At 44.1% G+C, this 27,361-nt stretch overlaps 1 protein-coding gene across 2 annotated transcripts in view; it reads left to right on the top strand.

Moving 5' to 3' along the window:
- The window catches only part of svild (supervillin d), a 70,698-nt gene that overhangs the window by 5,416 nt on the left and 37,921 nt on the right, over positions 1-27,361 (top strand). For both annotated transcript variants that reach the window (XM_079492994.1, XM_079492993.1), the window contains exons 2-3: positions 13,451-14,009; positions 19,501-19,535. In XM_079492994.1, the coding sequence (XP_079349120.1) occupies positions 13,633-14,009; positions 19,501-19,535 (412 nt within the window). In that variant the 5' untranslated portion in view covers positions 13,451-13,632. The remainder of the gene's footprint in view (positions 1-13,450; positions 14,010-19,500; positions 19,536-27,361) is intronic.

Here is a 27,361-nt window from a genome sequence, read left to right as displayed (position 1 = left end):
CACGAACAGACAAAGCTGGGCATAGGAGGGGCTAGCACCCCTCAAAAATGGGACACAGGCAAATGAGGCAATAGCTGCAATGACCAGGTTTGAGTGTGTCAAAGAAAGCCAAGGTCAGGGTTAACAACTTATGCCCTATTTCATACTTTCAAAAAGGTTCAAAAATAGATGTTTTTCACTATGCCCAAAAGTAGGGACATCAGATTAAAAGTGGGTGTAAATGGTTACTTTCTCCATGGCAGAAACAGAATCTGCAGTTCCTCCATGAAACACCATTGGAGCCAGACAGACTAATATCCTAGATCCGGATAGACCAGATGCGGGGTGGGGGGTTTCCAAAGCCTTCTGTTTGGACATGGAAGCAAGTAATACAGATGTTGCACAAGGTTTGCTTTGCATTGATCCACAAAACAGGTCCTCTACTCAAAAATGACTGTTTCCATTTTATGTCTTTCCCCAGAATTTTAATTTAGCCACTGCGGAAAATGCCAGCAGATCATATTATACATGTTTATGTCAGGAGTATTCCCTATAAAAGTCTATTTGCTTTGTTTTCAGCTTCACAGCCATTGTTGTTCAAGAGTTCAAGGAGTTCTTTGGACCATCAGTTAATTTAACTACACGAGTAAAGCTGAGATAAATCAACAAATATCGCCATAAAACAGCACTACACGTGAACATGCAAGCAGGGCTAATACCATGGCTTACGCAGATCTGGTGGCCATGCACGCAAATGAGTGCTTGCAACGAGGAAATGTCACATTCAGAGGGAGTAGCCCACTTTGACTTTGAACTGCTTTTCCCCACATACATGCCTCAGGACAAGCCATTCATTTCAGAAGGCGTTGCACTGTATTGATACCCATAATCCTAAGTGAACTACTATGTGTGAGCAAGAAAGGTTTTTTAATTTGTGACATTTTAACAGAATCCATTCGCAGCATTGTCAGTGTGAGTGTGTCCATTCTAAACACTCACACCAGCTTACAGTCAGTGCTGCTTGTCTGCCATTCAATGGTTAATTCCACCACTCATATCTCAGCTCTTAATACTGTATCCCCCCCTGCAAAACGGGAGAAACTCCATACTCCCACATCCCCCACCGTGGTCAAATTCCAGCTGTCCAGATGCTGTCCAGTGGATTGCCAGAGATCACGAGAGAAAGGGAGAGACCCCATATGACTTAGATTTGTCTCGTTGTATGCCCCTCCTCCGTTTGTTCAGTGTTTTGATTTTTTTCTGTGATTGTGTCCCATCTCTCTCTCCATTTACGTCTTGCACTCAGCCTCTTTCTCACCACTTCCCTCACCTCAACGCTCATCTGATACAGTGAGATGTTAAGCCTTTTGAAGTTAAGTATTCTCCCACGGGTCCAGGGCGCCAGTCTGGGCCTGAACTATGTTTTAAAGTCCACGGCTGTTGACAAGTGTAAAAGTCACATTAGATGGTATTTAACCGAAGACACAGGACTGAAACTGACAGCGCCCGAGTGATAGAGGGGATTACTGTCCTGTGGTTCATTCATGTTTCCCCAAGTTATAGTCAGTAGTGAATAATAATGCTCTCTCTAGCTATGATACTGACTGACCCAAAAATACAGTATATTGAGATAAATGTTTGTACAGTACACAATGTTTTCTAAAACAAAATGTTATCTGTGCTAGGCTTTTATCCTTGACTCAGGACTCTGCACAACCCCCACAACAACATCTTATTTAGTCATCTGAAACGCTTTAAAGATGCAGTGCCATGTAGATTTTGGTACTTTTTCTGTTTTCAATTTGTCTAAGGACTTAACATTACTTCTCAAGTCAAGACCAACCGATGTAGTTAAAATTTGCAAGGATGTCTCTTCTTCCTCACATTGACTTATTGCTGAATGGCGTCACTCAAATAAATACTTGTGAATGCTCTTCAACAGTAGCCTGAGCTAATGTGTTAGGTTTCTGGTCTAGAGGGGCGGGTCGCGCATGAGATTTGCGCACGCCCTGATTGGTTCACCGATCTGTCCATCAGCCCCGGTCCCTCCTCTCCCCCCTAGTGCAGCACTACGTCACATAATTTGGAGCGACGCCCACCCGGAAGGGTTAACTCCCACTTCTAGACCAGAGCGGCCAATGCGTTTCCCCAGGCTTTCATTTTTTGCGCCGACGAAAATGAAAACCTGGGTACAGAGGCTACTCCAACAGCAGCAACCAGAAAATGTATAGTCAAGAGAACATGGAATTTATTGATAATCTACAGTGTGTAAATACTGTTAATTTAATTATTTTCAGCTAATGGTTTAGTTACACCAGCATTGCTGTGAAGCCTAGACAGAGCCTAGTGCTTTTTATTTGACAAAGGAGAAGGAAGAGTAGGGAAAGTGCTTTGGTGAGACTGGGTGGGCTTTGGATAAAAATAATCCAGCATTTTTATGAGCTCTTCAATGCATCCACAGAAATACAACTTTTAACACTTAAATGTACAGGGTTTTTTTGGATTGAGATTTATAACGGTAATACCGATGATCATTATTTTGAAGGAAATAGGTTTGTGGCACTCCAAGTTTAAGAATTTATTGCTGCCATTTGCAATCTGGCTTCAGTCTGAGTAGTTTACGTGATCTGGCTCCGACTGGGACCAGGTTTTCTCTTTCAGCTCTGTGCCCTGTATCGGTTTCAGATCCAGGTTTTAAATGTCTGTCATCAAATTACTTGGAATTGTTGTGATGGATGTCTAATGCTTAATTGCACCCTAATGGTTTGTCATGCATTTGTTTGAGGCGGTGGTGGCTCAGTGGTAGAGTGGCCGGATGGTAACCGCAAGGTCGCCAGTTCGAACCCGGGCTCCCCCAGAGTTAGTGTCGAAGTGTCCTTGAGCAAGACACTGAACCCCTAATCCCTAATTGCTCCTGATGTGCTGGTTGGTGCCTTGCATGGTTTCCGCCGCCGTCAGTGTATGAATGTGTGTGTGAATGGGTGTAATGCACAATCTCTGTAAAGCGCCTTGGATAAAGGCGCTATATAAATGCACCATTTGAAGTAGAGACAGACTATATTCGTCAAAGTCAGGTCTAGGGGTTGGATCTGCACATTTGCAGTTTAACGTTCTAACGAGTAGGTTTTGTTGGTTGCGGTTTGTCGACAACATTCAAAGTTGTGCCCCTCCTTCCCGGCTCACCAACATAAATACAACACACACACACACACACACACACACACATACAGGCAGAGGAAAGTGTCTCCGTAGACACCACCACACACCACAGTAGTGGTGAGTAGAGGGATTATTTTATATGGGTCTACATCATTTGTTTGTTTATTTGTACCTTTTAAGGTGTCTGAAATCATTTGTTACCTAGAGAGAGTAAATTCTTCCTATGGGTGCTCTTTAAAATGTTGCTTTTATTTGACAATTTGGGTCCGGGAGAGTGGGGCCAAGGTGATACATCACACGAAAAGAACAGTACATGTGGACTTGGTTCCGAAAGTCTTTCAGCTTCTTGTTCGTTCTATTGGGCCATCTTATCGGAAATACACACACACATTTTTTCATTGGTTGTGGTCGGAGCAGCACTGCAGTAGGATAACACTTGGTGTGGTATAGCTACTACATCTGTCCCATTAAAAAGCCCTCGGAGTGTGTGTGTATCTGGCCTACATTAGCTCTCTGAACAGAATCCAACTTAGCACGCTTTGTGTGGGCGTGATTGTGTGTGTGTGTATGTATATGTGTGCGGTGAGAGGGAGAGATTCCTGATCTGCCAGCCAGATAAAGCCCCATAAACCCCACCCTTTCTCCAGTCCAACCTCCACAATCATACACTGCCAAATCCAGTCCTTTTCAACCCTGAGAGTGTAAATATGGGTACTACGGAGTCGGACCCTTATGGGTCCATATTGACACTCTTACAGCCATTTATTTGCTTGTTTGCGTTCTTGTGTGCGTCATGTGTTTAATGGCTCCTCTTTGAATGCAGAAAGCCGGAAGGCTGGGACAAAGAAAGACTATAAAACAAAAACAACCTCTGGGTTAAAGGGAAGAAAACCTCTTTCTGTATCTCTCGCTCTTTGTGTCTTTCTCTCATGTCACTCACGCGCACGCCCCACACACACACACACACACACACACACAGACACACACACACGGACACATGGACACACACACACACACACACACACGTATTCTCTGCACAACCGCACACAGCACAACATTATGAGAACTTTGGTAGACATGAGCGATTAGCTGACTGAGGGGGGTGGTAATATAATAAGCATGTTTGGTTTATCCACGTTGCAGTGAGATGTACTGTAGACATGTAGTGGGTCTGTTGTTCATGCACTGTTCATTACAGTGGGGTCACTTTTCGGTGACACAGACTCCAGGCATGAGTAGACCAGGGGGTTGTAATGTCAACTGCCTTATGGATGACTGGCTTCAGTCAGCTGGGAGTGTGTGTGTGTGGGGGGCGACACACCGCTATATAGCTAGAAACCCATCCACCAGTGACATCATCGATGGGGAATTCAAGCTAATAGAAACTCTATTCCTGAAAATTTGCAATGTGATAATGAATGGAAGCCTTCTTTCCCACGATAATAAAATCTAAATATTAAAAAAGATCTTGTTTAAAAACAAATCTGCCGGACAATGATGTCACTGGTGAACGGGTCTCTGAACTGCCCACAGCCATTCCTATGAGACAGACTGAGTAGAAATGTTTTGGTATTTTATCACGAACATTAGTGAGGACCAATTATATGAAGATAGGTTGAAAAGTGGTGAAGTGGTCCTTTAAGTTTGGCTCCCGGGGAGACAGCAAAATGCTCTCTTTTGAGTCTTGAGATACAAGGTTTGGGAAACACTGGATTAGTCTCTGAATCGGGCCCCATATTTGCCCCATCTTCCTTTTTCTGCAGCAGACCCCACCCTCACCACCAGCACCACCACCCCCAGGCTGGGGCCTCTTGGCATATGCTCCACAAAACCACTTCCTCCGGCTCCACCACCACCACTCACAAAAGCCTCCTTTTCTCTCCAGACATGATCTCTCCATCGTCTCTCCCTTCTTCTGCCCCCACCCCCCTCCGAGAAGGAGCTGTCTCCAATCCACACACGCCTACCCCACCACCATCCCGCTTATCTAATCTTGATACTCCCCGTCTACCCCATAGAGTTATATTTGTATATAACTATGCTCTGCTACCCCCCCCCCCCCCATTCATCCACAGTTGTCCCTGCCTCTTCCTCCTCTGCGCTACTAGAGGTGCAGAGGAGGTTAATCCAATTTATATATATATATATAAAGGGATATTTTACTTTCAAATAAAATAAGCATTAAAAAGGTGTGTTCAATGTTTAAAAAGTTTGTTTGAAGTTACAAACGTCATAAAAAAGGATCAATACATATTCAATCCGTATTTTGGGCATGTCATCAGACGCGAACAGAAAACACGTTACAAAATAGCGACAGCGTATGACGTTGCCTTGTAGATCGGCCATTGTCAATATTTTTGAACAAAATCGGGTGTAAAATACCCCTTAAGTGTTTAATTGACTTGACGTAGATGCAGTAGAACACTATTTAAACAACAATACTTTGCGATTCATAGATTAATTGGAATAATTGTTTCAGCTCTAATCCGCACTCTCCCTTTTCATCTTCATTGTCTCTCCCCTTCCCTCGCCAGTTCAGTCACTCAGGGAGAAGTTGAGTCAGGATAGTACAGTGTTTCAGCATCATCGTTAGTGGAAACGCACTGCTCCTGTACTGCGACAAATCGCACTATTAATCAAGGCCTGCTTCAGCAGTGCAGGGTGGACTGGGAATGCTGTACGATTGCTATTAGTATTAAAAACCCTGTTTTCATTCTGCCTAGGCTTGCAGGCATAGCCCTTAAATGAGACTGCAGTAAAGTGAGGCAAAACGGCTTTATAATGAGAAACATGTTGGCCTCTCATTACGCGGTCTATTACTGTAAGAGGGTGGTTTGGAGAAATGCACAATAGGTCCGCCTCTGTTTTTCAGTGTTTTCGGATGCATTTTCTCGGCTAAATTAATGGGTCTTAGCACATGCAGGAGTCAGATATGGTTATTGGATTAGGAGCTGATGACCCATAACCACTCCTCTGGTCACATGACCTGGCTGCAGGCAGGCAGGCAGTCAGGCAGGCATGCACAGACACCAAATAGGCCACACAGACACTTTCTCCCACAGCAAGGGATATCACATTCCTCTTGTGTCACCCCCTTCAAAAGCATTGTGAAAAAGCCAAAGGTAATAGTTGTATTTTCATTTAAATCCGTGCACTGTACCTTTTTTACATTACAATAGCTTTGCGTATGCTATATGCAAGAAAATATCAATACACACATTTTTTAACTCATACTGGCAAATTAATTCCTTTGCTCAGAGTGCAGGAAAAAGTAGTGCTATGGTGTTGAGATGGATGCTACAGGGACTGTCTCTGATTAATACAAAAATAAGATCTCGGAGTGTAATAACTCGGAGTTAAATAAGCCTTATACTCTGGATTTTAATTTGAGCATCATGCAAAATTGTTATATCAATATTGTGATATGTTATGTATGTATGTACATTATCATCCTTGTGCATTTTGAGGTGCTTGAAGGTTTAAGTGTGTGCATGGGTCCTGCTTCTAGATATTATCCATATGTAATGTGTTGTATGCGCACACTGCCCAATATCTTACATTTACAGTATATTTGCATACAGTATATAACATGCATTGCATTATGTTTGTGTGTATGCAGTGACAGGCTTCTGTATGAAGTCAATATTGCCACAAAATCGATATTGAGGTATTTATTTTATCATAAATATTCGATTTTGTCCATATCGCTCAGCACAGCAGCACTACATGCATGTAAGGATCTACTTGTCATTCTGCTTACTATAAGGATTTCCAATCATCAATTCCCTCAGAACTTTCACAGCAGAGACTGCTGCTCTTGCTGTTTTGTACTGACACCTGGGTTTCTCACTATGGGAAATACTTTCCACTCTCCACCCTCCTCTCTTAGGAAGAATGTGTGTCAGGAGCTGGCTGTATCCTTACCCAGCTCTTCTCTGCATGCAAAGGAAATCTAATGTCTGGGTGTGTTTAACCACTTAAGCCCTATGATGACAAATAGCAAAAATAGATGCTCTATACTTGTAAGCCCAAACAGTAACACTTGCAGATCTACATTAGATTACATACATTTGAAAAATCACCTATCACCCAATTTTCAGAAGATTCCAGTTTTTTGTAGCCTTGCTGCCTTGGCTGTAATTTATTAGATGACTGGCTGTATCCTTACACACTATATATCACACTTTCTGTGTAAAAAGTGTAAAATGCAAACATGTTGAAAACTGGGTTGGGAAGATGTGTGCTGCCTGTAAGCTCAGTGACTGATGAGGTGCGTGCGTGCGTGCGTGCGTGCGTGTGTGGGCGAGAGTGTCGCTCTACTGTGTCAGCAGTTGATTCTAGTTACTGTAGATGTCTTTGTTGCTTTAGTGCCGCGACCACTATCCCTTCTGTGAGGTCTGTGTTTCGAGGCCGTGTTGAAAGGAAGTGTGCCTCTGATAAGACCTTAATAACGGCTTGCTTACATACATACAATTGCACTCATCTCTTGTCCATAAGTGGGCTGCAGGCAATGGGTCTGTTTATTCAGGCTGTCTGAATAAATACAAGAGGAACCCTTAGAATATCGATACAGTCATGATCTCCACGCTCTGGTGATCTTGGGGTGTTTCCTCTGCATTCCCGTTGAGCATTCTTGCACAGATGCGATCTCTGAAGGCATCCAGAGGCTAATAGACTGCAGGTCGGCGGTTTGGCCCCCTGAGGCAGCTTTTTGACTAGGTCTTGTCCTGCTACGAGGAGAATGAACCCTTGAACCCATGTTTAAGAGCATACTCTCTACAGGGGTCAGTGTGTGGTAGTGCTTTCATTCCCCCACTGTGAACTCTAATCCTTCTCGTATATAGATAGTGACACCAGTGGGCTGTGAGTAATGAGGGTGGGGTCAGTAGGTGGACATGGAGTCTGCATGTTGTTCCCCATTCCTAACCTTTTTCCCGTTCCCACCCAGTTTAACTCCCCGGTCTTGCAGTTCAGCTTGACTCAGTCCTGAATCTGACTAACTATACTATCCAAGAAATATCAGACTGAACTTTGCACCAACTCTGTGACAGGTTGAATTGGACCAATGTGCTATCATTTACGCATGTTTCTAAATCTAAATATCGGCTCCATCTCAAGATGTTCCCCATTAGGGGAGCTGTTGTATCACGAAACAGAAAATGTTGTTTACATTTTTATACCTTTCAACCTGGTGGAGCTGGGGTGAAACCTCAAACGTTTTGTTGGCCATAACGTTCTGGCATTTTTGGGAGGGACAAAAAAAAAGTATGTTTTAGAGTTTTTTCTTTTATAGTACTTTCCCTGCATGAGCGTTGAGTTATGATTTTAACCACACACAGTGTTGTAACACCAGCCAGTTGACCTGCTGGTGTTCAGATCAAAGCTTGTATTAGTAACGGGTCAAAAAGATAAGGGCCGTTTAGATAAACTATAGGAGCTTTCCATATGGTGCCAGCCCTATAGAGATCCAGTCTTCTTTGAATGGCGTGAGCTGTATTGCAACATCTCTCAGTTGCGTCTGATTTTATTACTCCTAGTTGCATGCTGTGTATTGCAGTAATTGCACACCTACTGTAAAATAGCAGATCTACAAGCACACAACGCATCACGCTGTGACCCACCGTGAGCTTGTAGATCAGCTAGTTTTGATGTGCGACACCCACACGCAAGTAAGTCTAACTCAGGCTTGAGTGTTGGCCCATATAGTAGAAGGCTTGAGTTATTTAGCTGGTAAGAAATGCAAGTCTACACAGGGACAGCCAAGGTTGTTGGCCAGCATAGCGGGTGGTCTTTGCACGGGGAAAGAAAACAAATACCAGACTGCCAAGGAGCTCTCGTACCACAGAGTACAGGACAATGATAAAGACACTCATTTCAGCGTGAGAGGGAAATATGCCCCTTGATCCCGTCCCGAACGACGTCCTCGCCCATCCTTTCCCTCGAGAAACCTCTGGACATTTGCCCAGATTAGGAGTACAATACCGTGATTAATTGGGTTTTTATGAAATAGGATATGATGCGCCCTCGGGAAGTGACACACTTGGCCGTTATTGGGACAGAGCTTCCTCTCATGGCCTGTAACAGTTCCCGAGGGCAGCAGCTGAGAGGCCAGAGAGCACAACCGAGCTCTTCAAAACAGAGGGTTTGGTTTGTTTACATGTCCGTGTCAGAATCCACATTTGCAATATGAGCTAACTGTCAGGCTTGCGTTTGTGGAAAATGAAGACATGAATTGTTAAAGGAGAGCCCTGTGTAAAGCGATATGTTCCCAGATGACCGTTATCAAGTGTCCTGTCCACCAACAAAACCGCAATTAAGATTTGTTTCACCGACTGCCACAGTACATCTGTCAGAAACATCAGGGTGCACAAAATGCTGATGGAAATGGATGAGGCCGGCTGTGCTATAAAAGGTTTTCCTCTCTAAAAGTGCCTTTAAACATCTGCTTGTGCTGGAACATTGCTTGTGGCTCACAGACACATTGGGCCTCGTTGAGAGCTCACTGTGTGTGCCTTCTGGCCCTGCATGTTTCCACTTGTTCCATCCATCCCTTCTTCTTGAGAACTAACCATAAAAAGGTAAAGCGAAAACAAAACATATCTTCGGGTGAGTTCACCATTCACTGATAGGGGTGATGATTTCTCATGTATGACTCATGCAGTGCTGTGGGTCTCCCACCCCCCTTGTTCGCTTGAAATAACAGAGGCAGCTTCCAAACAAAGCAGCATTTTTGTTTTGGATCTGCGTGATCATGCTTTGGCACACCGCTCTGTGCTCCTTTTATAGGTAATGTGACTTAGGTAGGTGAACTGTGGCAAACTGAAATCCACGTCCAACCTCGGGAACCTTTGCCTTCATAAGGAAATGTGCGTGTTTTGCTTTGGATCGAAATTCAGCAAAAGTTACAGATGACGCACGCCACTAGTTATTAATGCCTCAGAGCATGGCTGCTCTTGTTGCTCTCAAGTCAAATGTTAACTTATTCAAAATCTGTTTGGAATCAGATATTCTTTCACTTTGCCCCGGGACCAAACACTAATTGATGAGGTCAATCCATTTACAATGTAAATGGATCATCATTAGTGCCCGGTAAATTTTACATACTGTTTACTGTTCTCCCTACCTTTGTTGGTAAATTACCCTTTAACCGCTAAACCCTGTACTTAGTGGACCGGAGTCCCCCAGGGCTCTATACTAGGCCCCCTCCTGTTTTCACGTTTACACTATCTGCACTACAGTACAAGCTCTCAGCACGTTGCAACTTGCTACGCCAGGGGTGGGCAACTGGCGGCCCGGGGGCCACATGCGGCCCCCACCTTCACTTAATGTGGCCCTCAGGTTAATGTTAGAATACTGATATAATATTGGTTTCAGCTGTTACAATTCCACAACATGCAAAGTTTGCAAACATGACCCGCTTTAATTACTTACTTGCTCTAAATTAGTAGCTCATTGCTTCAACACAAGTATAATTAAAGGCATTTGAAATAAAAAAATAGCAAAAATTCAAGATTTCAATTCGAATATAGCAAAAATAGCCGATCTACAAGCTGCGACGCGTTTTGAGCTTGTAGATCGGCTATTTTTGCTACGACAGTAATATATGGCCCTAGGGAGTGAGTGTGGAAATATAGTGGCCCTCCATCGTCAAAGCTGCCCACCCCTGTGCTACGCGATGCATTGTGGTCTTGTAGATCTGCTGTTTTTGCCAAATGTTCACCCCAGAATAGGGACGCTAATGTTCAAAGGATTAATAACTGAATTATCTGCTCTTACAATGCTTCTTACACTGCTTCTCCTAGAAATGTTTATTTTAGAAACGGGGGACCACATATGGGTGAGAAACGCTGTCTAAAGGGTGTGTTCACAATCTCTGAATGTTATGAAGAGAAGAAAGCACTGCCTAGAGCGCCTTTTCTGCTGAAAATGAAAGACGTGACATCCTCCACCCCCCGACAGCGGTATGGGGCAGATCACAACCGCGTCTAGGAGCTTCGTCTGGATGAAGCTCATTTTAAAGCTTACTTCAAGCTAACCATAGGGCAAATTTAAGACCTGATGGCTGAGCCAGCAATCTGGAGACGGCAGAGACGATTTATCATGATGATCAGCAGTTAAAAAGCGGTGCACTGCGTATTGTGCATTTATCAAAAGATTCAACTATCCACTTTCGAAGACGCAATGCTCGACCAATACTTTTTAAAGGTGGCTGTCTTTTTGACTTTTTATGGTGGCCTTTTTGGTCGTTTCTCACAGGTTTAATGTAAAAAGGTGCGGTGTTTCTTTCAAAAAAGGAGGGCAGTATGATCATACCCCTTAGACACCGCAAGGCTAAGAGCCAGACCCAGACAAAGGTGCACTTGTCTGCTAGAATAACAGTTTGTGGTTTTTACTGTGTCCATTCTATCCAAACTGTCGCGACTTGGGAGACACCGTGGTTTCTCATTGTCTAACTAAATGCTGTTGTGTTACGGTGGAGGAGGAGGGCTCGGTGAGGTCAAGGTGATGGCATGCACTGCACTCACATACACCCACACACGCATGCGCACACACACACACACACACACACACAACCAGTCAACCACACACATAAATGCACAGACGTGTCCTGACATGAGCTGATTTCCCGTGTAATATGTCCACACCATATTTCTTCTCCCTTTTTTTTCAGTGGAACAAGACTGGATTATTGTGGCTAGGGTTTTTATGATCCAGCAGGTAGTTAGTAGAGGCTTCAGGAGATTTGTGGTAGGCTGTCATCATTACAACACTGGCTTCCTTGGACGGAGTTCATTTACTCTGCCTTATGATGACACCACCTCTGCTTTAGCTCCCTTCTTCCCTACACACACCCCTCTCTTCTCCTCCTCCATTTTCTCTCCTCTCCTCTCCTCGCCTCTTTTCTTCACGAATCGCTGCTGTCACGTGGAAACCTTGTACCAAAAGTGTTTACTTTTCAGAAAAGAGTTTGTTCGAATGGATCCGATGTAGTTGCTGTTTAGTCACTTCTGTTGTTACTCTTACCCTTTTCTTACCCTTTTCTGCCTTTTATTGGACAGTGTACACTGTACAGTATGGTGACAGGAAATGGGGTGACACGCAGCAAAGGTTGTGACTCGTCAGGATCGGGAGTCGAACCCGTGACACGCTGTCAGGCTGGATTAGCAACCAGTTAGGCCGGCCGGGCCCTTTCACTTGAAAATGACGACGACATGGGGCATTAAAACAAAAGCCTTTTTTTAAAGAGTTTTAAATGTGGAGATACAAGGTTTCTGCCCAGCACAGCATGCGACGAAACGTTCTCCTGACACCCTTCTCTAGTTTCTACAACAGCGCGCATGCCTCCCTTTCCCATCGCAAGCTGCGAGTTATTCAATGTGCAAACCCAGATGTGCTGAATTAACCCTTGCCCTCTACTGTAGAAATCCCTGAGGGACACGTTAAGGCTCCCCCACACCCACACCCCCCCCTGCCCCACTTATATAAACATTCCTCCATCTATGCATTGACTCTGTCTCTCAGCTCCTGCAGGGTGTCCAGAGGCTGTGGCTCCATAGGTATCGTTAACATATTTGTGCCGTGAGACGGCCTTATAGAAACCCCCTGCGCTCTGTCTTTATGTGGAGCGAGCGGACTCCGCTCACACAATATATATTTTTATTGCTGTTGTCAGCTCGGCCTGTGTGTGTTTAAGTGGGTCTCTCTACGACTGCAGAGCCTCTCCAGTCTCAAGTCCAACGTGTGGTTTTTCTGTGCTGTGAGCCTGTGAGCTCATTGCCCTGCTCTTGTAGTAAATACAGCAGCATTACGTGACTGGATGATGTTCAAGTTGCGATGCTGAGGCACCGGCCTCCAATTAAGAAGGAGGGGGGGAAAAGGATGATTATAGTACTTGATTATTCTTTTTACATTCCCCAAACCCCCCACCCCCCCTCCCCAGCCCGACCCACCCTCCATCTCTCCCAGTGGGTGGATTACATGGAGGTTACATGAGAGTCTCAGTGCGGCGATCAGCCAGTCGGTCTCTGGTCTGGGGCAGGCTCATCTTAGATCAGATCTAGCTGACATCATCCTCACAAGGGGGGGTTTGTTAGTCAGGGCGGGATATTTGCTGAGCTTGGCTTGAAACTCCAGCTCCTAGGCAGTTACATATAATTTCCATTGCAATCATGACCCCCAAGCTGAAGCAGTACGTATGTATCTCCCTGGCCCACAGATTTATAGGTCTGGAAAGGTTTTGAGAGCCTATTATTGTATGGGATGTTGAGACTATTATGCATTACTAATGCTTTTGACCGGTTTTGTTTTGCAGCACTGGAATGCCTTGGACGAAGTGAGACATTGATCTGAAGGGAAGGGCCACTCCGAAGCCACCTGTCTGCTTCTGATCTGGACAGTTAAGATAACTGACTTGGAATCTGCTCAGTTTGGTTACTTAACGTCGGTCCAGAATCCCCTGAACTCTGGCTATATTTGAATAGAGGGGACGGCAGAATGGATGGTGTAGATACCCTACAGAACCCCGCCCTGGAGCTGGAGACTAAGGCTGAACGAATCGCCCGCTACAAAGCCGAAAGGAGGAGGGAACTCGCAGAGCGCTACGGCAACTCGGACGAAATCACCTCCAAATATGTCCGCAGGGACCGCAAAATTGGCGATTCATCGGAAACGGGCCCTTCACTGACCAAGGAGAAGTCGGAAGATAATGGATCAGAACACACTCATACCAGGAGGGGCCTCAGGAGTAAAGCTGGAGAAATGGCAGAGCAAGCCGACAGGGAGTCCTCCGTGGATGTAGAGGGCACCGATCACGTAGATTTATCCTCAAAAGCAGAGTCGGCCTCCGCTGTGAAGTTGTCCTCCCATAACAGGTGAGCTTAGTCATATATTGTCTCTATAGACCAAATTAGGAAGCACATGCCTTGCTCTTAGGGAGTGTGTGTATAGTTAAGTGTTCCAATGAATCAAGACAGCCTGACTGTATTTGCGTATTTGGCTCTGGAAGAATAATTAGGAGGCCAGGCATCTCTACACAGTACAAATCCAGATTCCAGGGTCCAATGAACCCTTCCTGCATCTGGCTGGTGCATTCTCCGAGCCCATAGATAGTAGTACCATCACCTCTTTGAAGTAAACACCACTTCAAACATTTCCAAAATTGGCCATGCCTCAGCAGTGCAGGACTTGTTTTGCACAGCAGCATGTTTGGCCGTTATGACGTACGAGCTGCTTGTTTTGGGTTCGAGTCTGAATGTTTAACATGTGTCAGAGTTGTACAGTTGTAGGTCTAGCAGTATACTGGGACGACTTTTCTCTCTTATGAATGATTCATACTTGGTTGTTCGCATGTGTTATGCACTGAAAATAGCCGATCTACAAGCTTGTGTTGCAGTGCGATCCGCTGTATCCGTTGTATTTGTTGCACGACACCTGCGCACATCCAAGTATAAGTCAGGCCTTATTAGCGGCAAGGAATGCCCTGAGTCCTGTTCATGGATAACGCAAAACATGTCCTATCCTGGGTTCAGGGATGTTTTCTTTGCTGTAATGGAGCTGGGGGTTGTGCTGCGTGCAGTCAGTGCACAGCGGCAGGCTTGTCTTGTCCTGACAATCACCCTGAGGGGAGCGAGTGAGAGATTTGAATGTGCACACTGCCATAGAGGAGAGAGAGCCAATGAGAATGTGTTGAGGGTTTCAATGTGCCTCGACACAATGAATGCTCTAAGCAAATGTTCATGCCCCGTACTTATTGAACCAAGATAAGTCTGACTGGCGTGCTAGCAGATCCTATCGACCTTTTACGTTATTAAATTGGGAAAGTGTTGTTGCAGAAATGTTACAGAATTAATTGTTGTTGGACAGGTTACTGCAGGTCTGGGCTGTGGGGCATTGCATCATTTCTTATCTGTCTTGTCATTTTTCACAGCAGTAGATGTTAGGGGCTATTTAGTTTTTGGCTCCATCTTTGCTCAAGTCTTGCTTACGTTAAATACCATATTGTTTTTCATGTCTCATACTTGGTACTAGCGATTGTCTTACTGTGGTGGCCCACCTCTATAGAAAGATTATAAATAAAACCATATAATCACTGGTCAGTGGTCACTGTGAAGACAAGTCATACATAGACTATAGCTGACAGAGACCAGAAAGGCTTGCTCAGCTGACACGTCTGTCACTTCAGGCTCCACAGGCCAGGCCAGTCCTGTTGTTGACGTTGTGACATGGCCTATTTTAGGCTGCCAACAATAGACTTTCTTTTCTTTCTTTTTTTTTTTTTACAATCTAGGAGGTATTCAAATGTGATGGTGGTAAATGGTAATTACACTATTTTGAGGGGTGCTAGCCCCTCCTATATACAGGTTTAATGTTTGTGTTTAGTTCAATGTTTGTTTTAAAAACGCCATTGACAATGAAGAGAAATTAATGTTTGTTTTGCCCCTAACACAAACATTAAATAACATTAACAATAAAGATAATTTAGGCCTACTGTACACACAAACAAGTAGCCAACACTGACTACAGTGTCAAGGTCATGTCATTTTACTCCCATTCACTGAAGGCTGTGTGACAGGATGTTGTGTCTGCCTGTAATGGGGACAGAATTAAGGCAGCTGGTGACAATTTCTCCTAGCGATAATGGAAACGCATCAGGAAACAGGCTTATCTGCCAACAGACAGGCATCCTGCCCTCACCCATATACAGTCGCATTCATATCGCAAAATACTTATTATCGTGTGGTTTTCCTTGACATGCATCGTCGCACAATACATATTTACACGTGTAAAGACGTTAGTACGTGGTTGTCAACAGCCTCGACATTTCTCATACCTCAAAGGTTGTCAGAAGTCTGTGCGTGTGCGCCATGTGCCTGTGCGCGTTTTCAGAGGTCTACCTACCAGCCTACTGTCATTAGATTATTGTTATAAACACCAGACGTAATGGTGCTAGGGTCAAATGCCTCCAGTTATGTTCAAAAACACCAAATGGTATTTTCAGCTAATTGCTGTTTGCATGGCTTATAGATCTGTACAGCATGTTGCTAAATCAAAGTTGCACACTACAGTACACAGTACAGTACCTGCCCCTTAGAAGGAAGCAGATTTCCCAGAGTTCACCAAGAAAAGTGGAGACAAATGGTCGCCACCGCATAACTGCAGAAATGTATGAAATGCCACAATGTTTAGAAACATCTTGTATGCACGTAGCCCTCTTGCACAGCTCATTTCTACCACTATTCCACGAACGCAATATTATTTCCCATTGCACTGCATATACAGTAACGGTTGTTCCTTTCTTATTCTTTGTGTGTGTGTGTACAGCCCTGCATCTGGGTGTGTGTACCACATACGGAATCACGAGCGATATGACTTCAAATCCATATCACGTTTATTTCAAACTTTTGCCTCGGTTACGATTAATGAACGATTATTTTAAAACACGGAGGGTTTAAGTGATTAATCCGTTTCCGAATTATGGATTTAGTCGATTTATAAAAGAAATACATATTTTTATAATAATAATTATAATAATAATTAATTATTAATAATAATAAATTGAAATTGTGTTTTTATATATAGGCTACACAATTATTCGATTAACCTAGATGAGCAAGATTATACAACAGGTCATTTTGAGGAAGCAAACTGATTGGTTGAAACAGCTTTCTAGGCGTGCTTCAAACCACATTATTTCAACGCCTAATCAAAACAATTCAGCCGTTCTTTTCTCTCAGAGCGCAGCAGACTCAGTGGCTAGGCTATCTAGTTTCTTGGGACATTTGTGGTCGTATAGTGACTACATCGGTCATTGAAAAAATATTTTTTTCAGCGATTCTCTTAGTTTTAAGGGTGCAATATTACACTCGAGGGGGTGGTTTAACGTCATTAAAGCACTTTCTTTCGTGCAGCATCGCAGGTGTGCATTAATGACGTTAATCCAGTAAATCCACCCCCTCTCGTGTAATATTGCTTAATTAATTTGGTTATTGGTTCTAAATGTCGGGTTTTGTTACAGTGTACTTTGGTTAATTGCCCAGCGCTAGTATTACATCATTTCAGAGGTGTGTGTGTGTGTGTGTGTGTGTGTGTGTGTGTGTGTGTGTGTGTGTGTGTGTGTGTGTGTGTGTGTGTGTGTGTGTGTGTGTGTGTGTGTGTGTGTGTGTGTGTGTGTGTGTGTGTGTGTGTGTGTGTGTGTGTGTGTGTGTGTGTGTGTGTGTGTGTGTGTGAGTGAGACTTCCCCTCGCTCCTCTTCTTCCACTGCCCTTCACTCTTCATTACTCTCTCCTTCGTCTCCCCCGTCTCTCTCTTTGTGCTCTTCCTCTCTCTCCCCATTGTTCTCTTCGCTGTTGTCTTTGTATTTGTCCGTTTATCTTTTACTCCCCACTGTGAGCTTATAGGCGGCAGCGTTGAGCTGATCCGCGCGGCCCCCATACTCTACAGCCGGTGGGGGGGGTTGGGGGGAGCCCCACGATTAGCTATGGGGGATCTCGGAGGGGTGTGGCCTGGCTTAGAGGCGTTCTGAGACCCAGGGCTGTGTCGTCCGTGAATAAAGCTTGTTTTGAGTAGAATCGGAATCTGAGATTAGAATCCGAGATAAAAGGGTGTAGATTTTGGCTAATCGTTCAAGTCAACGAGGGGGGAACCTTTTTACTGACGGACCGACCACATCCTGTTTATCTCCTAGACACGGAGACGCTGACGCAATCTCAAACTGAATCAATATAAAACATCAAACATCAAAAGACAGATCTCCGACCATGGCATGCAGTGAATGGTTGGATTTGAATAGCAGTCGGTGTGTTAACGCTCTAGTCTACTTGATCATACTATATAAATAGTATCAGATCTGCTAGCTCGAAACGCGGCATGGAACGACACGTTTTGAGCTTGTAGATCTGATAATTTTGCTGAACATATACACTTGAGTGGAACAATGCCAATCGTTTTCCAATAACAGAAGAACTGTTTCACAGTATTCTTTGGTTGCCGACTCACAAACCCGGTCCCCAAATGTGTAATAACCACTGTATATTCTGGGCACGTCATAACTATGTCAATATACCTTAGAGATGCTGTGTGGAAATAATAAAAAGGTCTCCCTCTTCTGTTTAGGCTAGAACTGGAGGTCTAGAACCTGTGGTCATGTGATCAGTGACATCACGAAGATGTAGTCTTTGGCTTGCAAAGTACATCTTTGTGATGTCACTGATCACATAGCCTGGGGTCCACCTACTGTATGCTTTCTATGGCATAGGCAGCTCCTGGCAAGATCCGCCGGGAGAATCTAGACGCAGCTGCGTCTGAGGAGTGTGTGTGTGTGTGTGTGTGTGTGTGTGTGCGTCAATTTAACAAAGGTGCAGACGATCAGAAATCAGCAGAGAGTGATACGCTAGCGCTACTCTATGCCGAATTATTATTTCCACACAACGTCTCTAAGGTAAATGAATGACATAGTTAAATGTTGAAAATGAGTGGTATTCCCCTTTAATGCGGCCTGGACAAGCCTCTGCCCATCAGGTCCAAATCATGCCCATATCAGGTTAACACATCGATATCAAGCCCTCCCACCGCTGTGAGGACGCCCCTCCCGCCTCTGTGACCTTTGACCCCACCCGGCTGTCCACCACGGCACTCCATTGTGTTTAAAGCGGGCCTCACCCCGTCCCTTGTGTTACATCACTGCCCCCCCCCCCATCCTCCCTGGGCAGCTGCGCTCATCACATCCATATTTAATGCTTATTACTTAGAGATGAATGACTGTGCCCAAATGGTACACACACACACAAGCGGTGCTGTTACATCACTGCCAGCGGGGGGTGGGGGGGTGGTGATTGAGCGGACCGTAGACTTGATAATTAGTGTAACGTTAGACGCTGTTCTGAGAGGCACGGGGTAAGTGGCGTTCTGCAGCCAGGGTTTGTGCCTTTGTTTGTCACGTCGATGTGTGTGCTCACTTGTTAGGCATGGATCCCTGGGTTGTGTGTGTGTGTGTGTGTGTGTGTGTGTGTGTGTGTGTGTGTGTGTGTGTGTGTGTGTGTGTGTGTGTGTGTGTGTGTGTGTGTGTGTGTGTGTGTGTGTGTGTGTGTGTGTGTGTGTGTGTGTGTGTGTGTGTGTGTGTGTGTGTGTCCATCACATGATGTGATGTACTGTACATGTGTGTAGGTTAGCCTAAACTCACTGCACACAGTATGCTCATAGTTATCTGTGTGTTCCTGTGTGCGTGTTTGAGATAACATAACATCATGCCACCTTTTGTTGCCTCCTCTGTCTTTGTGACCTTATTTGATTATCTCTCTCTCTCTCTCTCTCTCTCTCTCTCTCTCTCTCTCTCTCTCTCTCTCTCTCTCTCTCTCTCTCTTCCAGGCTGCTGGGAGCTGGCATCTTGGAAGAGCCCAAAGGTAAGAGCTCTCCTCTTTCACTGCACTCAAGCCGCTCCATTGTGGCTGTATGGGCTGACACTCCTTTTATGCCAAACTTCTTTGTAGCACTCCGTGTTCACGCAAACACAAGGCTTTTATGACCCATGTTCAGATCACCTACCGGGGCTATAGATCATAAAGAGGATGTGTTTCCGATACTCCTATACCTGCGGAGAAGGAGTGAAAACAAACGAGGAATGTTCTTTTGCTCTTGGGCCCCTCTCTTTGTTCCGTGGGGGTTTAAATGTAGTGCTTCATCTTAACCCTGAGTTATACTGAGTTGTCAAGCTCACGTCGCCGCACATCGCACTTCGATGCTCCGTGAGCTTGTAGATCGGTTATTTTCTGTGCCCAACAGCGATGTGCAACTAAGTATGAATACAGCTTTGGTGTGTGTGTGTGTCTGTGTGTGTGTGTGGCAGGGATGCTGTGCGGCAGAGATTGTGCTGGCTCATGAATGGAGCCTGTTTGTGTAATAGCTACTGAGTCAGCCTGTGCAATGTGCATGCTGTACAGTACAGTAGGTGACTGTGCGTGTGTGCATGCATTTACATGCTAGGCATTTAGCAGATGCTGTCATCCAGAGCGACTTAACAATTATGTGCAAGGTCGGAGTAAGCAGCATGAACCCTAGTCAAACAGCAAGAACAACAACAGGGTAAGTCGTCGACTAGATACGAGTGCCAAGAAAACAAGTATGCATTACAGCAGGTGTCTACATGCGTGTGTGACTGCGTTACGTGCGTGAATTGCACTACTAGTACTAGGACAACTACCATTACCATGAACAAACATTAATTGCTCTGACAGAGAGAGGATAAAATGACTAGTTATAGCAGCAGCACATCGGCCACTAGCTAGTGGCTACCCACCTGATTGACAACCAAACACCTGTACTCTGCCTGCCCTGATTATCTATCTCCCTGATTGCCTGCTTGCCTGTCTCTGCATGTGTTTGTTGTGTTTGTCATAATCATAAAGTCTGTCTACTGAACTGCCTGCCTGTCTGAACTGATTATCAAAATATCAACGCTCACATCAGGAGGTCGGTCTCTCTGGCTGCCTGCCTGTCTGCTTGCCAACCTTCCTGCTTCTACAGTATGTCTGCCTGCCTATTGATCCCATTCACTGCCCTCATATCTGATTGCCCACCTAAGAGCTGGTCTGTCTTTCTAGCTGACTGATTTCTGGCTTGCCTGCCTGCTAGCCTGCGTATCTGTCTCTTTATGTATGCCTGCCTGCATTTTCTATTCTAACACAAGCCTTTCCAGGTTTCCATCCTGCTTGACTGGCTTCCGGCAGGTCTGTCTGGTGTGTCTGCTGGCTTGTCAGGATGAATAAAAATCATCATGGCCGCCATGTCACACTACAGTGTGTATGTGAATGTGTTGGGACAGATGAGAGTGACCGAGAGACATAAGGATCATGCAGACTTTATTGCACATGGGAGGAGGGGACAAATACATTGTGTCGAGTAATGTTGTCCTATTCGCACAACAATGTTACAAACGGGTTTCTTTTTTTCTTTGACCTCCATTTAAACCAGGAAGTCTGGCAGAACAAGTCATAATGGTTTTCAGTGGAATACTTGCTTTGATTTTCTGAGTGAGCTGCAGGTAATAACCCTTTGTGGTTCAATGCAGGTTAGATGAGAATCCGTCAGGCCAGTATATTGTATTGTAGGTGGAAAGTCTGAAGTCTTCCAAGATGTTGAAAAATACAGATCTACAAGCTCACAACATGTCACAAAGCTTGTAGAAAGGCATGAACAGTAAATCATTTTTTTGTTTTCCTTATAAGTTAAAGGTTCTCAAATAGAAATGTTTTCAAATGAATTTATGAGAAAATGTACCACCATTTTTCATTTCGCATCCAAACATCTCCAGACTCTCGTTTTGAGCAGGAATGAATTCCACATTTCTGCAGTTCACACATACTTTAGTCAGCTTCAAGGTGGAAAAACAACCTTCTGTAATCAATGTCATAGTTTGTAATGCTGTTGTTTTGAGAAGTGAATGTGAGTTTGCTATGATCTGCACCGTTCACAAGGCCCTGACTCCTGGGTACATGTTATATTATCCCCTTAGGCATATGGACCACCAGCACAGCCATAATCACTTGTGGTGAAGAAAGGTGAAAAGTTTAGGAGAACCCTAGAGAGCCGTGGGTTTACAGGGGCCCACAAAGATGCTGTTGTTTATAGTCTTTACAGTTTAATAAATATTGTGGTGATGATGGCCCACCGGAGACTGTTCATACTGTAGGCAATCAGCGGTAGAAACATGGGACACACAGATGGCTTTATTTTATTCCTGCATAGTTTATCATCTGCGTTCATTCTTTAATCCATAGAAATGAATGTATAGAATCAATGGACATTCCATGAATCCATTCATACTGCAGCGCCGTACTTCCGTGTCAAACAGGGGAACTCGATATCGCTACTGTCAGGCAGAAACCTCGTATCCATATTTTAACAATGTTTTTATGTTTTTTTTCCGTAATTCATCAATGCCCTATACTTCATCATACAAAGAGGGTCACACAAAAGTCGTGAAAATAGCAGATCTACAAGCTCCCAAGCTTCACTACCGTATTTTGAAATTCATTTAACACATTTTGTGCCCAAGACGTCTGGTATTACCGCACGGGCAGAGCCCAAGACGTCTGTGGACGTCTTTGAAAAAAAAAAAAAAAAATATATATATATATATATATATATATATTTTTTTTTAATCAAAACAATGATTTTTTTTTTTAATACGTGGTGCCATTTGTGTTTTCGCCATTGAGAATGCATTTGGCGTTTAAATTAAATAACTCAGAAACTATAAAACATTTCAAAGTACAAAGTAAAAATGTGTCTCCACAGTCAGCTCAATTATAAAAAATGTGAATGGATTTTCTAGGTGAAAGTGATTTTTGGGCAGTTTTGCGTGGGCTCTTAAAATAGTAATTAAAAAGGAACGGTTTTGGACATACAAGGTTTCCGCCCGACAGCGACGATATGATCATATGTTGGTTATGGTATCCATATAGCATCAGGTCAACCAGCCATGTCCATGACTGTCAACATGAAATAGTCCTATTATCTATGTCTATTGTAGTTCATGGAAGAATCGCCCCAGTAAAGATCACCACCTGCCACAGTGGCTAGTATAGTAGGGCATTGTTTTAAGGAAAGAAAACTCATAAAAGGATGCAGTATAAACTAAACTGACCCATTCTGGGAAAGAGGTGGAGGAAGTGGAACAAAACACTGAAAAGACAGTGAGCGGAAGGAGGGAAAGCTCGGCCATTGTGTGCGTGCGTGCGTGCGTGCGTGCGTGTGTGTGTGTGGTGTGTATGTTGTGCTGGCGAGGCGTTAGCACTTTTCCTCAGGATTGGCAGCTCCACAGTGTTTTCTAGCCAACACTGGCCTCATAGTTGCATCAGGAGTTTCCTCCGACCCCTCAACTATTTCTCTCTCGCCAGCTTTGTGTGTGCGTGTGTGTGTGCGTACGCGCGTGCAACATTAAGCCACACATGCATTTCCACTTACTTTTAATCTTTTGTTTTCTCCACCACACAAATGCAATCATGCCCTGATTCTAACCACCACACTGTGGTTTGTGTTTTGAAGAAGCACACACTGGTTCGAAAATAGCCGACCTAATCGGACAAGCTCACGACGCGTTGTTATTTGCACTGTTTTTTGCACGACACCTTTGTGCAATGAAGTATAAAATAGGTTAATCATTCCATGATATGTTTATGTTTTTCATATTAAAAAGCAGTCGACAGAATAATCGAATAAACATTGTGAGATTGTATAGATCTGCTATTTTCGGAAACCTTCTCTTATGGGGGTCCCTGGCACAAAAATGTTTTCAAATTTGGGCCTGCCCTGCACCCCCAATATTTCAACCACTGACATAGGTAGTATTGATCATATTCACACCGGCCATAGAGCGCCGAAGTCCTGATGTCACTCACTCATCCCCTGGTTCCAAGGGGTTTGCGGAAGTTTTTCTCTATGGAGAATAACATTGGGTCATCTTAAAATCGTCTCATATAAGAATTGTGATCCAAAAATAAACAAACTGTCTCTGCGATATTGTCGGGGAGGTGGCTCTGTGTCGTTTACGACAGTCAGTGACTCATATTTGATACAGTCCGTTTATAGCGAAAATCTAACTAATTTGGCGGCATTAAAGTAACATTAGCGTTATCTCGCAGTCAGGTGATTCTTTCGGTCCTGGACTACGGGGACATTATTTATAGGTCTGTTGCTCCTTCACTTTTAAAGTGGCTAGACACTGTCTAGCACTCTGCCTTGCGGTGGACTTCTGGTGATAGTTATGGTACCCACCACTGCACTTTATGAGAACTCAGGTTTATCCTCTCTGACTGAGAGGCGAGATAAGCATTGGCACCTATTTTTATATAAAGCCATTGCTGGGATGCTCCCTGACTATATTTGTTCCATGATGGAACTGAACAATAGCACCTATCAGACCCGCTCTAGTGATTTCTTAAGGCTCAAGGTTCCTCAGACCCAGACAGAGTTGGGCAACTTCATGGAATGAACTCCAAAACTCTTTAAAACTGAGCTCCCTGCCATCCTTCGGTCAGTTCAAAGGAATGCTCCAGAATATTTTTCACCGTGATTGCTCCTGCTTCAATTGTTATTTTACTGATGGTTGTTCTGTATAAAGTTCCTTTGTAATTTACCCTGATTTATAATGTTGTGTTTGATGTATTGTTTTGTGACTGTATTTTATGTATTGTAACCTCGGCTACGTTGTAAATGAGGGCTTGCCCTCAACTGTATTTCCGAGTATAAATAAAGGTGAGAAAGAAAGAAAGATATCCATATGAGTGAAACCGCCGGGATGATTTGTTTATTTTTGGAACACAGTTCTTATATGAGGTGATCTAAGATCCCCCTATGGAGATTATAATACAAATAAAAATAATACACAAACCTGTGGACTCGCCCTCTGCCGATATTGATGCCAGACTTCGGTGCTCATACTCGGGCGGCGATACCCAGAGTGGGTAAAATAGCCGCCTTGTAATGATCAGATTTAGACTTTATCTGCTCAGAAGTTCAATAGCATTACCAGCAGGCCCAGTGTTGGAACAGCACAGTACTTTATTGTATGTGTGCTGCAGAAAAACTCTTTTACACCGTCCAAATGGAGAGAACAAATATATAAACGAGAGCAGAAAATCCCCCGAGGCTGCTGGGTAAATGTTCACATCAGCAAGAACTGCCGCTGCTCAGCAAACCCCGCCGCCCTTAATCCAGAGGTGGAACTGAGGCATGTCCCTGGAGATGGCCCCGAATCGCTTCGGGAACAGTAATCCTGTGAAGAGGGTTTTTCCACAGTATGTCCCTCCTTTTATTTATTTTTCATACTGTATATCTCTTCTAGCCGTCGGGGAGGACATTGTGAAGTGGACTTGGACTCTGTTCAGAACCAGAAGAGTAGGCTCTTGAGTGGAACCTCCAGTCTCTGATGCGTGATGTTTCATCATCCCAAGTAAATCACGCCGAGTTTTGGACAGCGGGGGATTTGGGGGAGAGATTACACAAACGTGCTATAGCCTTCAAAACAGTCTTAAAATTCTAAAGGGATTTTCTTTTTCTTTTTTTTTAGACGTGCCATTGTTTTTGTATTCAGGAGGAAGGGAGGAACACTTTGCCTTGGAACAGGCCTGCAACTATAAAATCAGATTTAGTACCAGAGAGTGAAATAGACCTTGTTGACTTTTGTCTTTTCCGTTGTTTTGAATTAGCATAAATTATCCTGCCTGTTTCAATTTTGTTTCCGTGGAGGAGACAATGACATGGAGCGCTGATCCTAGGACTCATAATGGGGAGTTTCTGCGGAAATTGATGACTTGTACAACAAATTATAGTCTTATCTCTATTTCTCTCTTAACGCCGTCTCTCTCTCTCCCACTCCTCTTTCTAAAGTATGTCTTCATTATTCTCTCTCTCTCTCTCTCTCTCTCTCTCTCTCTCTCTCTCTCTCTCTCTCTCTCTCTCTCTCTCTCTCTCTCTAACACACGGTACCTCAGCCTCCCTCTTAAAAGGGATATTACTGTATCCCCACCATTAAATCCCCCAGACAGTGAATCACAGTGGAGCCCAAAGAATTAATTCTGAATCCTTTGACAAAGCCGTGACAGTGTCTCCCAGCATCCATAGAGCCCCCACTGCACCCCCTTTCATTTCCCTGCTTGTGATCCAAAGACACCTGCGAGGCATTGGGTCTGCGGATATGGTTTAGGAAAAGCCGAGTGGGAGATGATATTATGAGCGTTCTCCAGTTGGGTGTTTTTTCAAGCTTGTGTGGGAAAGTGGGAAAGTCCAGTTTATCTGTGGGGCTCTGCGAGGGTTTTATCTCAGAACAGGTGGTGTCTGTACGACACTCTCCCACTCTGACGATAGCGTGTCCTCGTGGCCAGACTGTGGTGTTTGTCAGTGAGTGAGTGAATGAGTGCATGTCGGCCACAAGCATGTCGTTGCTGTCGCGTGGAAACCTCATATGTCCAAAACGATTACTCTTCTGGATTCAGATGAAAAAAATTGACAATCTACTTGTAGATTGGCTATTGTTTTTGTGTGACACTGTAGTATGGCATTGACAAAGTTGGGCATTGTTTTAAGGAAAGAAAACTCATAAAAGGATACGGAGATACAAGGTTTTTCCACACAGCAGTGATCCAAGGTAGTTTTGATAAGACACTACTCTGGTCTCATTCAATCCCATTCATACATGTCCAGCTGTCCACTTAAAGTACTTCTGTTTTATGCTTGTTAAGCCCAGCATACCTGGGGCACAATCAAGTAGTAGTAATGCTTGAAACGGGTTGATATTTGTTTGCAGCACGCTCACACACGCTGCACATAGTGTGTCTGTGCACATGTCTGAGAAGAATGCACATTTGCATTCTCTATTCACACTAAGATCTCTGGTCTGTACAGAAAATCCTTCATATTGAAACCACTCTATCCCTACTTTATACTTTGGCATACACCGCGAAAATAGCCGATCTCAGGTTCAGGTTCAGGTTTATTTAAAGTATAAATACAATGAAAATGATTTTGCTCAGAGCATTCACAGTCTTACATACACAGTTAGTTAAATGGACGCTGGCGGATTTTGTGTGTGGTTGACCTGATTTGACACCACCATCTCCCAAATCATAAAAAGAGTCAGGTTCTTATTAAACACACTGCTAGTGCCTATTATCCCACTCTCATTCTTTAAGCCTTTTATAGGACCTTATAGTATAAGGTAATGCTATACCTGGCTGTTCTCACATAGTACAATACTCTGCACTAATGAAAGGAAAATCACTCACTGTAACCCGTGTGTGTGTGTGTGTGTGTGTGTGTGTGTGTGTGTGTGTGTGTGTGTGTGTGTGTGTGTGTGTGTGTGTGTGTGTGTGTGTGTGTGTGTGTGTGTGTGTGTGTGTGTGTGTGTGTGTGTGTGTGTGTGTGTGTGTGTGTGTGTGTGTGTGTGTGTGTGTGTGTGTGTGTGTGTGTGTGTGTGTGTGCGTGCGTGCGTGCGTGCGCGTGCGTGCTGCTATAATTGACAGCCGTCATATATGGCGGAGACGCTGTTACTTATACCCATAGAGTACTGTGTGACATGCCTGTTGTATCACGAAAACACATGCCATGACTTTGCAGATGTAACTTTAATGCACCTATAATATTTGTGTCCTTGTATGCATATCCTTTGTGTGGACATAAATAAATGGTTAAAATGTGTGTGTGTGTGTGTGTGTGTGTGTGTGTGTGTGTG

The sequence above is a fragment of the Electrona antarctica genome (genome assembly GCF_951216825.1).
Source record: "Electrona antarctica genome assembly, chromosome: 22".
NCBI classification, from domain to species: Eukaryota; Metazoa; Chordata; class Actinopteri; order Myctophiformes; family Myctophidae; genus Electrona; species Electrona antarctica.
The sequence above is the reverse complement of the archived record's forward strand: the minus strand, read 5'-3'. Positions and strand labels throughout refer to the sequence as shown.